Below are 16,243 nucleotides of genomic sequence, written 5' to 3'. Positions count from 1 at the left end.
AGTTGCGGAGGTGCGCTGCCTCCCACAGGTTCAGCTGGAGCCTCTGCCCAAGACTGTCACCCTGGCATTTGCTTCTCAGCTGGAGAAGACATCTCTCCATCTCACAGCAGACATCCCCGAGGCCGACCTTTCTGGAGTGGATGCCAAGCTCGTGTGTAATCTGATGCCCTTTCAGAGAGTTGGAGTTAAGTACGTTCTTGATCTTCCTTTCGCTTTCTCTTGCTTGAATTTCATCACTCCATTAAAAATTTCTCTGTGAACTCTCATCTGGCATGCTTGGCTAGAAGCATCCTAGGCTCTAAAATAGTCAGGTGTCATTTTACTGAAGCCTTATTGTAACTATTGATTTCAAATTTCATGAGTTCACTAGAAGTCTGGATTGCAGGTGTGTAAAACCCAGGAAAGATAGTTACATGAACAGAAAGTCCAAGATCTCTAAGATCTCATCAACATTTTCTGTTTTCCCTTTTCAGCATTGTGTTCTTCCTAGTTTGCTGTCTTCTAGGTGCTCCTCCATGTAGCAGCTAGGGATGCCAGGAACTTCTGGTTGCATTTCATCATCTGAGCAACCCAGCTTGAGCTGATAAATCTGACCTGCTGTGGCTTAAGACTGGTGGTGATGCCATCACTAGTCATGTGACTTAGAAGTCTTGAAGTCTTGTCAGTGAGACCCAGAGATTGGCCTGTCTCTGGAGCCAGAGGTAGGGTCTACCCCATCCAAACTCTGAGAACTGAGAGTGGCTCTTTAAAAGAATGTTCTAGCCGGAAGTGGCACTGTGGCTCAAGTGGTAGCGTACTAGTCTGGAGCTGAAGAGCTGAAGGACAGCACCCAGGCCCAGAGTTCAGGCCCCATGACCGGACTCTCCCCCCCAAAAAAAATTAAAATAAAATAAAAGAATGTTCTTGGTATAGAAAGAAAAAGAATGTCCGGCACCGGTGACTCACGCCTGTAATCCTAGCTACCCAGGAGGCTGAGATCTTAGGATCACGGTTCAAAGCCAGCCTAGGCAGGAAAGTCTGTGAGACTCTTATCTCCAATAAACCACTAGAAAACTGGAAGTGGCGCTGTGGCTCAAGCAGTAGAGTGCTCACCTTGAGCTGAAGAGTGTAGGGACAGCGCCCAGGCCCAGAGTTCAAGACCATGACCAACAAAAAAAAAAGGAAAAAGGATCAAAGTCATGCTCTGACATATCCTATTTTTTCTTAAAGATGCTGAGAAATAAAAATGACAGGTACAAACTTAGTTTTTTCATGAAAATATAGGAGTTGAAGGAACAGAAAGAAGGTCTTGGTGATGTGCCCAGAATATTGGGAGTTAGAGCTGTTGGTAGACAGTGTGGCTGGACACAGAACTCCAGGCAAGGAAGTTCAGTTGTCAGTGGGACTGACAGATGTGGAGCTGGCCTGCCTGGAGCCTAGTGTGGTATTGTGGTAAAAGTTTGGCTACTTCACTGGTGGGATTTTTATTTTATTTTATTTTTTATCGGTTGTGGAGCTCATTGAACCCTGTGCCTGGGTGCTGTCCCTCAGCTCTTAAGCTCAAGAGCCACAGGGCCACTTCGGTTTTCTGATGGTTTATTGGAGATCAGAATCTCACAGACTTTTCTGCCCGCGATCCTCAGATCTCAGCCTCCTGAGTAGCTAGGATTACAGGAGTGAGCCACCAGAGCCCAACGGGATGTTTATTTTTGTGTGTTGTTTAGGCATTGCCACACTTTCCAACCCCACAGCCCTTGTTCTGTGTACATCCCTTTTCTTCCTTTCCCCTGCCTCCTATCTTCCTCAGAAAATACACTTTGCAGACCTTCATCTGTTGAGATGTCCTTTGGGCCTCAACTTCACTAGGCTCAGTATGATTTATTCCCATGAATAAACCTTTTCTTCTTCCTGTGGCTCCTTTACTAAAGCAGAGACAATTGCCCAGCCCCATACCCTGGTTTTCAACCTCTGTCTATGGTAGTCAAGCTTTTCATGCTCTGGTAGGAATTCCTAGGTCCACATGGTCAATGCTGGCATTACCAGTTCATCTCAATACACTTAGGAGACTTATGTGGGACACACAAGTGTGTCACAGGCCCGTGTGACTACAGCTGTAGCAGTGGGACCAGGGCATGGCTAGCTATTTTCATCTCTTTATCTCTCTGTTCCAATAGTCTTTCTTCTAATATTTATAATTAAAACTAGCTCGTTTACTTTTGCCTCTGAAAAGAGAGGCTTAGTCTTGAGCAGAGGGAGATGTTCCCTATTTTTTAAAGTAAGAATTAGACGCATCTTCACATTTATGGAACAGAACTCTTAGAGGTATCAGCTTCTTCTAATAGCTAAATTATCCTATTGAGTGAAGCAAGGAGAATTGAGGTTTAAGTCTGTTGTTTCTAAAGCATTTTTTCTTTCATACTGAACTATAGAAAATGTGTTTAACTATATTTCTTTTATTCATGCCTTTTCTTTGTTGCCTTTTTTCCCCAACCCCCTTAATTGGGCACCTTAATACAGGGAAAAGGGAAAGAACCTGAAATTCAGGGATCCTTTCTCATTTAATAATGTCCAAATGGGCCAAATCATCTGTAACTTATAGACAGTAGAGACAGGGGCACTTAGAAGGGCTGGGTATCTGTGGATTTTGTTTGTTGGGTGCTGTCTGTCCTACCTGATCACCAATTTTACACATCAGGAAATGTAGTAAGACAGGAATCCTCTCATACCTGCCTCCCTCCTCTCCCCGCAATCATCTGTACTGTGGGTTGATCATAGAACTATCTAGAAGAGTTCATGGAGGGAGGTGTGCAGCAGGAGGCCTACTTGTTCTGAGGAGGAAAGCAGTACCCCACTAGGCTCCTGCCTTCCTGGGAAGGGGGGTGTGCTGGCGAGGGTGGGCACTGCGGGAGAGGATGCCTTCTCTCACTATGGTTGATGTGGCTAATGGAAGAAGTCCTCTGACATGACACCTGTGGCCTACACCCTGCTGAGGTACTCCCTTTGGTCTCCAGAGTTGTTGTTCTGTTTTTTCCACTTTAGGAAACAAGATTTCCGGGCAAACAGAAATTCTTATGGGCCCATACAAGCTGCTGATTAGAAGAGGTGATTTTCTGAGTTGGAAGGAAAGAAAAAGAACTCTTCCATAGACTTATCACCAGGGTCCTGAACAAGAATTACATAAAAAGATGTACTTCTTGAAGCAGGGAAGCAGATGCCTGCCATTCCAGATCCTTTTAGCATCATAGTAATTTAACTGAAGCAAGTCATTTTACTGTCTGTACCCTGGTTATGTCACGCTTTGTGCAATGATGGTTATAATAGAAACATTTCCTAGTACTTAGGAAGGGGCTACACACCATTTTAAGTACTTTGTATTTTCTTTAACTGCTCTGTGGGGTAGGCAACACTATTATTTCTATCTCATTGCTGAGGGTGTGTAAAGGTATATGAACCTTTATGGTGGAATTAGGATCCACCCCCAAACCAATCTGGTTCCAAAATAGTGGGCTCCAGCCTCATCTGCAGACTGTTAGCAAGGCTTAGTGCACTTAAGGGCTTTAGGCTCCTGGAAGCTGCCAGTTCCTGAAAAACCCTGTTCAGTGCTAAGGCCATGCTTCCTCTGAGACACCTGGCTCCTGTCATTCCCTTTTCTCCAGCATTTCCTGCCAGCTCTGCCCTGTTCCTTTATGCATACAGAGTGCACTCTGACCTTCAGAATATCTTACTTCTAATACCACCAGCTCTACTTTCTTTTTGTTCTTCCTGGGTATATTCTTCAAGGGAGCCATAGCCCTGGTTGTGGACAGCTTATCACACCCTATTGTATGTTGCCCTGGGCTGCTTGTGCTTGGTTCAGGCTGATGTTTCTTACTGAAACCTCCTCCCTCTATTCTCATGACTCATTTGCCTTCTAGAGCTCCCTGCACGTCTTCTTCATTCCATGTCTTCCCTATCTTGAATGTCTTTCTCATTTCCTTTTATTCTGCACCCCTCCTTGGCTCCTTTCTAGTTCTCTTCAAGGAGAGTTTTGCTGTGAGAAGGGCCCATGCTAGCTGGTGTAACAGCCAGCAACAAGTGATCCCCTTCACTCTACATGAGGCCAGGCTACCTAAAGTGGATGGGGCAGAGTGTTTCCTGTGCCACTTACTTTCCCTGTCTGCTTGCAGTTTTGCTATAGCCAAAAGAGGCCGCCTGCTGCTTGCTGATGACATGGGCCTAGGGAAGACCATCCAAGCTATCTGCATAGCGGCCTTTTACCGGAAGGAGTGGCCGCTTCTTGTGGTGGTGCCTTCCTCTGTGCGCTTCACCTGGGAGCAGGTAGGTTTTCTTTGGTTTGGAATCCTCACATCTAGAACATCAGAATAACACTTTGGAGACAAGGCCTGAGATCTTGAAGGGCAGGGAGAGAAATAACTGGCCCCTCAGGGTAGGCTTAATAGTTTTCTGAATTAGTCAGGTTATATCTCCAGGGAAGAAAGTCAAAAAGTCACCAACTGAGTGACATATGCCAGTACCTCAGCAGATACTTGCAATACCTCTGGCCCCTGGGAATAATGCCTTCTATCTGTGACACATTTCAGTTCCAGAATATCTTCACCTCCTTTGTCTCCCTTAGTCCCATGAGACCACAGGCAGCCATTTCCTTTACAGTTGAGCAAACTGACTTTCACAGAGATTGAGTGCCATGCCTCAGGCTAATGAGGAGCAAAGCAGGACTTGGTTAAATCTAGAGGGTGGTGTGGTGGTATGTTCACTGTCAACAAAATAACCAAATGGATGGAAGACCTGATGTGAATATTGAGTCATCAAGTCCCTGTAAGCCAACTCAGTGAAAAAGGAAGGCCTAACTCATCATCCATAGCTCCTCTAGACTGTAGGCAACTGGTGTCGGCCATCAGTTTCCTACAGCTTGGCTTCTTCCTAAGGCCTCTGTGCAAAAAAAAAAAAAAGAAAAAGGAAAAAAAAAGTTCTTTGAAACAGTATTTCATTTTTGTCCTGGCCTTGTGTGGTTTCTGCCAATGCTGATAGAAAGCAATCATTGAATGCATAACTCCTGTGTATTAGATTCCTCAGCACCACAGAAATTCCAGGGAGCCATCACATAGATGGTTCTGAGCAGGGCCAGGACCAGAGAAAAGGCCAGCATCTCCAGTGTCAGAACAGTGTGGCCCAGGCAACACAGGGGAGAATCTGCATGCTTAGAAGCTGATGTGGAGACACCTGAGGGCCTTCGTAAGAGGCCAGGTTACTGACATAGATGTTTTCATCATTATTAATAAACATAATTTGCCTTCAATGTACAATCCTCTTCTGGGTCCTTTATAAAATAATATTCTGCTGCAGCAGATACTTACTGTCTAGTTAGAAATCAATGGGATGAAGCAGACACACAAAGTGCCTATTGGCAAAGGAGGGTACAGTGGGTCATGGGTGCAGGTAGAGATGGCCAGGATTCCAGCAGGTGTATGAGGATGTAGAGGAGAGACCTGAGTTCATTTTAGGTAATGTTCTATTTTGTTCACGTTGACAAAGTGCTATTGATGGTGTGGGCTGCAGTCACAGCTTGCGGCTGCTGTCACCATCATGACTTTGTTCTTTCCTGTCACCTTCAGGCCTTCCTTCGGTGGCTGCCATCTCTGAACCCAGAGGATATCAATGTGGTGGTGACCGGAAAGGGTCGCCTGACAGCCGGCTTGGTCAACATTATCAGTTTTGACCTTCTTAGCAAGTTGGAAAAACAGCTGAAAACCTCTTTCAAAGTTGTTATTATTGTAAGTGACTTGGAAAAACCTTAAAATACTTTATTTCTTAAAAGCCCCAAGGACTTTGGTAGCTGTGATCTCACTGTGTCTTCTGTGGAATGGCGTTTCATTCCTCTCAAATAGTGGTTCTTAAACCAGACTGTGTTAGCATCTCCTGGGGAGCTTTTTAAACTGTTGGGAGGGATCTGTGCTAGGGTTCCTAGCCCATCTCTTCTGTACTGTGAGGCCAGGTAGAGGTGATTACCTGGACACCAGACTACCTAGGGCTCCAGGGACTGAAATGAAAGTAAATTTTTGTCTTTTTTTTACTTAAGTTACTTTTTGAAAAAGAAGGCTGTAGGGAGCCCTGCTCCCAGATTCCACAGCTCATGTTTCAGTGACACACATTTCATGAGGAACATCTGGGCTGACTTAGTACCCAGCCACTTGTCACTACTGAATGGGTTGAAATAGTTCCCGAATAAAAACATAGTGGGAGCACAGGGTGGGAAGGCAACACAATTGCTGACCTCTGGGAAATCTCTTATGTTCTAGACCTGAGAACCACTGAGTTCTTAGCATAAGTAAATAGAAACAAACATGCTTTTCCAAAGCTATAGAGGTAATGAGTCTGTAGGGGAGTCATTTCTGGCTTGGCACAAATTCAAATATGGCTTTGATAAAGTGACAGGATTTTTTAAGTGAAATACAAGTGAAAAGAAACTCAAGTGAAATGAAAACATTAAAAGAAGCATCCCAGGATGGTGCTGTTAGTTTTCTAGGATGTGTGGAGAACAATGCCTTCATTTCCTGTATGTTACCATTTATTAGGACTTCATATCTAACCATGAATCTTCCCAGTGCCCCTGGGAAGTGTTTGCCTTTATTCTGGGAGCTAGCTATCTACTCCTCCACTGATGAAACTTGACAGTGAGAATTTTTTGCCCATAGACATCAAGCTGGAGTGTCATTGACTCAACCTGCTTGTATCTGGTTTCAGAATCCATGCTTTTCTGTTTCTGGTTCATCACTTTACCTGCCATTTGATTTTGGCAAGTCACTTACCAGGAGGGTTGGCTTGTTCTTCAGTGATGTCCTCTTGTGGTTTCAGAGATTCCTCATAGGAAGCGATGAAGTCACAGCTCTGTGTGACACCCTTAGAAGAGGCTTCAACTTCAAGCCATGGCTTGTGATTTGGCCCAATGATGCTGCGTTTTTACCCATTGACCAAAGTGCCTTTCATATGCTTTGTACTTCTAGTGATTTTTCTTTCTAAATGCCTCTTCTGTGGTTTCCATGAGGCTTCATTGTAAAATCAGACTATGAATGTAGCACCCCAGGCTTCTGGGCTCTATGTGCTGTTGATAGTGGGGGGGGGGGGGTGGGGAGGAGTTGGGGGACAGGACACGACACACATCTCCACTCTTCTCTGCTGTGCTTTCGAGTCCTTTTGTTCATCCAAGCTGAAATGGAACGGAATGGGGTTGGGGGAGGGCTTAGAGATTATCCTCAAGGACAAAAATGGGTTGTCTCCGGTATTCTAGTCCCAAGGGAGCTCACTGAGTGGCAAGACTGTTCTCAGGGCTGCCATGTATTAGTCTACTTAAAACTTTTAGGCACCTGATATATTAGGGATTAGCATTATAACCATTTTACAGATGGAGAGGTTGGCACGATGGAAAGGTCACTTAGTGACTCAGAGTCATGTAGCAAGGAGTCAGAATGTGCCAACCTAAAAGTTACTCCCCAGGCACTAATAACATATTAGTTATTCAGCTGGGTTTAGAAAATATGAAAAATTCTATGCTTGCTTACACAGAGAATACAGAGCTGCAAACAGTCAAATTGCATGTTCTCCACATAGTAGTCAGACACCTTGGAGGACAGAAATCACAACATCTTCTCGTTCCTCTTCTCATTTTCTCATTTTCCCACAGTGCTTTGTGCACACTGCCATGGTGACAGTACTGATCATCTGGGCATTTGTCAGCGTACCTGACCTTGCTGTACTTGGAGCACAAAGGGCAGGCTCTGGACCCAGAGCTTTGTACCAGTACAGGACACACAGTAGGTTTTCAGCACTCTTTGTGTTGGTCATGGGGCTTGAATTTGGGGCCTGGGTACTATCCCTGAGCTTTATCACTCAAGGATAGCACTCTACCACTTTGCGCCACAGTGCCACTTTCTGGTGGTTAATTGGAGGTAAGAGTATCACAGACTTTCCTGTTCCAGCTGGCTTTGACCTCAGTCCTCAGATCTCAGCCTCCTGAGTAGCTAGGACTATAGGCATGAGCCCCTAGCATCTGGCTTATTAGCACTCTTGACTCTTGTGCCATGCAGATGTGAGAGCTGCTGAGAGAGGTGGGGTGAGGGCTTACTATCCTCATTGTAAAGTGGAAAACTGTCCTCAGAGAGGTGAAGGGACTTGTACAAGCCCTGAGCCCTGGGTCCTTTCCTAGACCTGGCTGAGGTCAGGCTTAAGGTGAGCTCTCCAGCAACTCAAGACTGTTTCTCATTCATGCATATGGCTGTTTCTTTCAGGATGAATCGCACTTCCTCAAAAATAGCAAGACCGCACGCTGTCGAGCAGCTGTTCCCATCCTAAAGGTGAGTGCTGCTGGGAATAGACTTGGGCCTGTGCCCACTGGGCTTGAGATCCACTGTCATTGGCCCAGGCATGTAGATGTCTTGTCAGGGCAGACTGCTGTGAGCTGAGGGCTGTGCTCAGTGTTGCCTCCAGCATCCTTCCTTGGGGCTTGCATGCCTGGTTCAGTTTTTCTTCTGGACATCCTGCTAAGAACCCAGCAGCCCAAAGGAAGACCTGTTGAGGATCACAGGCTTGGTTGAGACTGGACTTCAGAATCCTGTCTAACAGGAGGAGGCCTGCAACAGTTTGTCCACTAAACAGCTCAGGAGAAACTGAGTCACCCATTGTGGCAAAGCTATTAAGGTGCTGGAAACCCAGGAGGTGAGTTATTCAAACCTGGAACCAGGCTAGGGCTAATGGGCATCAGCAGGAAGCACTGTAAAGCTGAGACATGCCTCTTAAACCTGCCTGTTTTCTTACCTTTGAGGTAACTGGAGGGCCAGCCATGGACATTCCTTTCTGTGGGGGCTTCTACCTGTCCCTGAGCAAGCAGGCTGCTGTGCTGGCTTCAGAGCAGGTGCCTACAAGGAATAGGGTCCAGTCTTTCTCTCCATATGTTGTCGTGCAGCTTAGATTCTATGTTCTGTCTGACAGGCTCACACTTGTGTATCCTAGTCCCCCACCCCTCACAGAAGGGAAATTTCCTTTCCTCTTTTTTTTCCCCTCTTAAAATTTGGGTTGGGAGAATATGAAAGTAGCATTTTCCCTTAACCAGTTAGCAGTCTCTCACAGAAGACTGGAGGAACCATTTTGGTTGGTATGGACTAAGCAGACAACTGAGAGCGTATCCTATGCTCACTCTATTAAGGCAGGCCTTGTGTTCCATGAGTGTTTTCATATTGCAGCTTTTATTGCTTAAAAGAAACTTTTACTTTGGCTTAAACTAAGGCAAACAAATTTACTAAATAATGGCAAAGTTTAAAGCCAGGTGCTAGTGGCTCATACCAGTAATCCTAGCTACTTGAGAGGCTGAGATCTGGGTATTGGTTCAAACCCAGCCCATCAGGGAAGTCCATGAGACTTATCACCAGGTAACCACCAAAAAGCTGGAAGTTGAGCTGTGGCTCAAGTGATAGAACACTAGCCTTGAGCAAAAAAGAAATAATGCACAGTTTAGCGCTTGAAAATTAACTTTATTTTCTCATCTGCCCCCAAAATACATATGTTTACTCATTTCAAGTTGTAATTCCCTAAGGAATAACAGTTAACATAATTAATATATTTTTGAAGGCAGGGTTCTGTCACATGCTTCAAACCTAAAATTTAGTCTTTCACTTAAAAAGCTTGGCTCTGTGTTAGTATTGCCTATAAATGTTTATATGTCAGTAGTCATTTATGGATATCCATAAATGAAATGTTTTGCCCTGGGGTAGTGACTCATCTTTTCGTAGAAAAGTATTCCTACACCTTGGTACCAATATTATGGCCACAACTAAGACTAATTCTCTACTCCTGATTGTCTAGACAAAAGAAAGTGTGTAATAGATAGATTATATCATTCAAGTTGTGATATGAAAGCTTATTAGCAACTAATATAGTCATTGCCTGGATTCTCTTGGGGCTTCTTTTTTTTTTGGTCGATTTTTTTTTTTTTTGGTTGGTTGTGGGGCCTGAACTCGGCCTGGGCACTGGGCGCTAGGTACTGTCCCTGAGCTCTTAAGCTCAAGACTAGCGCTCTACCACTTGAACCACAGCGCCACATCAGCCTTTTTCTGCTTATATGGTGCTGAGGAATTGAACTCAGGACTTCATGCATGCAAGGCAAGCACTGTATCACTGAGCCATCTTCCCAGCCCCTCTTGGAGTTTTTTAGTGGGTTCTAAGCCATGTGTCTCTGTCTAGACCTTTGGAACCATCATGTACATCTTTGACATCTTGGGTATGCTTCAGAGTGACACTTTTAAAACAAGTCTTTAAACTGCCAACACACACACACACACACACACACACGCACGCACGCACGCACGCACGCACGCGCACACACACACACACAGATACTGCATTTGCTGTAGGAGTTCAGAAAACTAATATCATAAAAATAGGGTCCATGAATGTGACCTGCTGTTCATGAATGTATCTCAAAGTTCACTCTCTTCTATAAAGTTGCTTCCTCTGATGCTCAGCAGCAGATTTTTGCTGGATGTTTTCTAGATCAGAGTTGCTCAGCCTAAGCATGGGTAAACCCATTGACATTTGGTGCCCCATGATTCTTTGCTGTGGGGCTGTCCTTTGCATACAGGTTGTTCAGTAGCATCCTTGGCCTTTACCCACTAGATGCCAAGAGTACTCCTAGAGTGACAGCAAAATGGTCTCCAGATGTCAAATGCAAAATGTCCCCTGTGGGGAAAAAATCATTCCCCACCCATCTACTCCCTGACTCCCACTGAGAACCATTGAACTTAATCCTCTAAGAAATTAATTTGAATGCATTTAGAATAAGAAGATACTTGCCACTCGATTGTTCCTTTAGTGTATGCTTATTACACAACTACAGTCTGATCATTACATCACATTTTCAGCCAATGTGCTTCAGGATTTTATCATATAAACTGATATAACAGGACTAGGTCATATCCAGAAAAATGTAATTTTATAAATGACAGCAGTATTACAGAGAACACATTTAGGTCAAAAGAAACTGCCAGGCTGGAGGATGGGTCAAGGGTAGAGTGCCTACAACAAAGCCCTGAGTTTAAACCCCAGTACCACGAACGAAAGAGGAAAAGAGAAAGGAGGGAGGGATAGATGGAGTGGGGAAGAAAGAGACTAGTGACATTGTCCCCCAGGAAATGAGACATCATTCTTCCCCCACAGTACTATTATCCCTGGGCTACTAATACCAAGCAGGGTGGTTCTATTTTTATATATAAACATATGTAGGCAAGACAGAACACTATAAAGAACAAACTTTAAATCTTTTGAAAACCACCATTAAGTTGAATTGTTTTTGTAACATGTCAGTTGTGGGGAAGATCTTTTTTTTTCTTCTTTTTCTTTTTGGTGCCAGTCCCAGGACTTGAACTCAGGGCCTTGGCACTCTTTTAGCTTTCTCACTCAATGCTGGCACTTGAGTCACAGCTCCGTTTCTGGCTTTTGTGGTGCTTAATTGGAAATAAGAGTCTCACAGACTTTTTTAAAAGCCCAGGCTGGCTCCAAACCATGATCCTCAGATCCAGCCTTCTGAGTAGGTAGGATTGAAGGCATGAGCCACCGGTGCCCAACTAGGATCATCTTTTTTTTTTATAATAATTTTTATTAAGATTAAATGATTACATAAATTTCACAAATTTCACAGTATTGTAGGATAGTCATACTTAGTTAAAATTACAAACACATTTTAACCTTCACAAGGCAAATTGTCATTATCTTGGCCTATAAAGTTTATGAATTCTACAAGTTTTAACAGTACAATTTCTTCGGCGTTGGGTGATATCTATATTTCTCTTCTTTTACTTTGTGTTAGCTGTTCCCTCTTTTTCTCTCCTTCCCTCCCTCCCATTGCTGCCCTTGAGTCACTTAGTTCATTTTCATGTCCAGTGCAGCTGATGTGCCCCTCTGTTGTAGTTTTTCCCATTTCCCTCTGATTCTGTGCCCTCCTCCTAGCTTCCCTCAGATGTGCATATATATATATATATATATATATATATATATATATATATATATATATATATAATTTATGAGGTCAAGAACATGGAGTCATTTAGAAATTATATGACAAATTAACTAGATGCCCTTTGTTTCTTTTTTTTTTTTTTTTGGGGGGGGGTCCGGTTGTGGGGCCTGAACTCTGGGCCTGGGTGCTGTCCCTCAGCTCTTTAGCTCAAGGCTAGCACTCTACCACTGGAGCCACAGCGCCACTTCCAGCTTTTTTTCTTTTTGCTTATGTGGTGCTGAGGAATCGAACCCAGAGCCTCATGCATGCAAGGCAAGCGCTCTACCACTGAGCCACCTTCCCAGCCCCTCCTTTGTTTCTTTAGCCCTATTTACTTTGTCGTATCTCCTTGCATTTTGGATTTACCATCCATATATCAGGGAGACCGGATGCTGTTTGTCTCTTTGATCTTGTCTTATCTTGCTCAGAATGATTTGCTCTAGTTCTATATATTTCCCTGTGAATGCCATTATTTTGTTCTTTATAATGGCTGCATAATATTCCATTGTATATAGGTATCACAATTTTTGGATCCATTCATCTGTAGTGGAGCATCTGGGTTGTTTCCATATCTTGGCTATTGTGAATATTGCAGCAGTGAACATGGAGTTGCATGTGTTCTTGTATCTTTGTCCCTGTGGCTCAGGGTAGATGCTTAGGAGTGGTATGGCTGGGTCATAGGGGAGGTCTATATTTAGCTTTCTGAAGTGCCTCCAGACTGCTTTCCAAAATGGTTATATTAGTGTACTTTCCCACCAGCAATACAATAGAGTTAAGATCATCATTCTTTTTTTTTTTTTTTTTGTCGGTCATGGGGCCTGAACTCTGGGCCTGGGTACTGTCCCTCAGCTCTTCAGCTCACGGCGAGCGCTCTACCACTTGAGCCACAGTGCCACTTCCAGCTTTTTTGCTTATGTGTTGCTGAGGAATCGAATCCAGGGCCTCATGCATGCAAGGCAAGCACTCTATCCACTGAGCCACCTTCCCAGCCCAGGATCATCATTTTTAATGACTGGAACATTCCATTGTACACACATATCCTGTAGTTAAACCTTCAGCACTTGGTTGTTTCCCTTTCTTGCCATCACAGGTAATTCTGCAAGTGAAAATCATCTTTCTTTATACTTGCTTGCTTATTCTAGTAGGACACATTACTACAAGCAGAATCGCTGGACTGGCTGTCATGTTTCCTTCTGGAGGCCTCTGACATCCAGACTGGCCAGGTGTAACCATTTTCGTTCCTATGCAGCCTGTGTTCAAGGGTCTTTATCCTCCTATGAACTTTGAAGATTATGGTCATTCATTGAATATCAGAATGTATGTTTCAGTTTTTTGTTTGATTTATTTGCATTTTTTGTGCTACTGAGATTTGAACCCAAGACTAGGACTTTCTAGCAGGTATTCTTACACTTGAGCCATATATCCAGCATTTTTTGTTTTGTTTCTTTTTTGAATATGGGTCTTCCTTCCCCGCCAAGTCCCCACCCCCACCCCCGTGACTCCCTCTGCCCAGGTTGGCCTGAACAGCAATCCTCCTATTTCTTTGTAGCTGGGATGACAAGTACATACCACCGTACCCAGATTTTTATTGGTGGAGATGGGATCTTTTAAACTTTTGTCCAGGCTAGTGTTGAACCACAGTCTTCTGAGTCTCTGTCTCTAGAGGTCCTATTTTTTTTCCCCTCATGTGAGGCTACAGGAGTTCCCAAGTACAGTCTATTCTTGTCTGTTCCCTGAAATTCAAATTCATTACAGAGCTAGACTTAGAAGGAAATTATTGAAGCTAAATTCTTTCTCTTGTGTTCTCTCTCTCTCTCTCTCTCTCTCTCTTTCTGTCTTTCTCCCTCTTCCTCTCCCTCTCTCTCTCTCTCTCCCTCTTTCTCTTTCTCTCTCTCTGGTGCCATTATTGAGGCTTGAATTTGAGGCCTGGGATCTGGCCCTTAGCTTTTTTTGTTCAAGGCTGATATTTTGATACTTAAGCCACAGCTCCACTCATAGCTTTTTCCTAGTTATTTGGAGATAAAAGTCTTCATAGACTTTACCTGCTTGGACTGTATTCAGACTGTGATCCGTAGATCTCAAGCTTCCTGAGTAGTTCAGGCATGAGCCTCAGGGACTTGAAGTCTAATTCCTAAAGGAAAATAGTGTATTTTACAGAGTAGAACCACCTACCTTAGTATTTAATTTTTAGGCTATCTTAATAATGCCTCTACACAAATGATTTGCATTCCTTATAGCTCTGAATAATATGACTTTAATTAGTTACAAATTCTTGCTGAATTATAACATCTTGGTATTTTGAATCAAGATGCTGGTAATCAGTTTTCATCCTGTCTCTTACCCAAGGACTGCCTCATATGTGGAATCATAATTTTAGAGAGGTGGTACTGGCTTAGTTTGAAAGTGCTCTGTGACCATGCAAATGACCTTAGTGAGGTCACTACCCTTCAGGCTTTTACCCTTTAGGTAGTGAGCTAGAGGAAACCAGAACATTTGCTAAGTATCACTGAGAGATAGGTGGCCTTTGGCTGGTCCTGGGAACAGCTCCTGGTCTGCAGTAGCCATCTTGGGTTGGTCTTTTGTTGTGGGGGAGTAACCCCTCAGATGCCTTGTGAAGAGTAGAACTTCTTTTTTTTAAATGTAACCATCCAGTGTGTTTACCTGTAGATTTATAGGCATATTCTAGTTACCACAAATGGAAATCGCGTAACCTATGTTTCTTTTGGTCTGCCTTACTTAATATGATTTTGTCCAAGTCTTTTCTATTTCCTTGCAAATGGTACAATATCATTCCTTCTGATGAGTGAGTAGAATTCCATTGTGTATATATATCACATTTTCTTGATCCATTTGTCCATTGAGGGGTGTCTCAGTTTATTTCGTATCTGGGCTATGGTAAACAGTGCTGCAGTGAACATGGTTGTGCTGGAAGCTCTAGTGCAGCCTTGTTTGTGTTCTATTGGATAAATGCCCAGAAGTTGGATTGCTGGGTTATAGAGAAACTCTTATGTTTGGTCTTTTGAGAGACCTCCGTACTGTTTTCCAGTGTGGTTGAGCAAGTTTACATTCCTACCAGCAGGGTAATAGAATTTCCTTTTGGCCACATCCCCACCAGCAATGTTTTTTGTTAGTTTTCTTGATAATGGCCATTCTAATTGGGGTGAGATGAAATCTCAGTGTTGTTTTGATTTGCATTTCTTTTTATGTCCAGAGATGTTAAACATGTGTCTATTGGCCATTCTTACTTCTTCTGAGAAGTCTCTCTTTAAGACTTTAGCTCATTTATTAATTGGGTTGTTGTTTCTTGAAGGGTTTATTTTTGAGGGTTTAATTTTTTTGAGTTCTAAGTATATTTTAGATATGAAGTCTCTGATGCATAGCTGGTAAAAACCTTCTCATATTCTGTGGGCTTTCTGTTTATCTTGCTAGCTGTGTCCTTTGCCATGCAGAAACACTTCAGTTTGACATTGTCCCATTTATTCAATCTTCCTTTAATTTGTTGTGATTCTGGATCTTTACTCAGGAAGTTTTGACCCATGCCTAGGAGCCCTAGTGTTTCCCCTACCCCTTCCTGTATTTTTTTTTTTTTTTATGGTATCTGGCCTTACATTTTAGTCTTTGATCCATTTTGAATGAATTCTGGTACAGGGGGATATATAAGGATCTAGCTTCAATTTTCTGCATGTGGATAGCCAATTTTGCCAGCACCATTTTGTTGAAGAGGCTGTTTTTCTTTCAATCTGTGTTTTTGGCTTCCTTATCAAATATTAGATGGTTATCAGTCTGGATTCATTTATGGGTCTTTTATTCTGTTCCATTGGTTCTTAGGCATATTCTTGTGCCAGTACCATGCTGTATTTATTTATTTATTATTAATTTTTCTGTCGGTCATGGGGCCTGAACTCTGGGCCTAGGCGCCGTCCCTCAGCTCTTCAGCTCAAAGCTAGCACTCTACCACTTGAGCCACAGCACCACTTCCAGCTTTTTCTCCTTATGTGGTGCTGAGGAATCAAACCCAGGGCATGTAAGGCAAGCATTCTACCACTGAGCTACCTTCCCAGCCCCACCCCCCGCAAGCTACGGCTTTGTTACAGAGTTTGAAGTTTGGTATTGATATTCCTTCAACAGTGTTCTTCCTGATAAGTATTCTTAGAGTCTGTCATTCCATATGAATTTTTGAATTGCTTTCTCTATTTCATTGAAGAATGTTGTTGGGATTTTGAT

General features: G+C 43.3%; 1 protein-coding gene across 3 annotated transcripts in view; it reads left to right on the top strand.

The window, feature by feature from the left end:
- The window catches only part of Smarcal1 (SWI/SNF related, matrix associated, actin dependent regulator of chromatin, subfamily a like 1), a 70,581-nt gene that overhangs the window by 22,109 nt on the left and 32,229 nt on the right, over positions 1 to 16,243 (top strand). For all 3 annotated transcript variants that reach the window (XM_042679181.1, XM_042679179.1, XM_042679180.1), the window contains 4 exons: positions 3 to 189; positions 4,146 to 4,296; positions 5,592 to 5,750; positions 8,262 to 8,327. In XM_042679181.1, the coding sequence (XP_042535115.1) occupies positions 3 to 189; positions 4,146 to 4,296; positions 5,592 to 5,750; positions 8,262 to 8,327 (563 nt within the window). The remainder of the gene's footprint in view (positions 1 to 2; positions 190 to 4,145; positions 4,297 to 5,591; positions 5,751 to 8,261; positions 8,328 to 16,243) is intronic.

Source organism: Dipodomys spectabilis, unplaced genomic scaffold (assembly GCF_019054845.1).
Source record: "Dipodomys spectabilis isolate Male_0828 unplaced genomic scaffold, ASM1905484v1 ptg000051l, whole genome shotgun sequence".
Taxonomy (NCBI): domain Eukaryota; kingdom Metazoa; phylum Chordata; class Mammalia; order Rodentia; family Heteromyidae; genus Dipodomys; species Dipodomys spectabilis.
The sequence above is the reverse complement of the archived record's forward strand: the minus strand, read 5'-3'. Positions and strand labels throughout refer to the sequence as shown.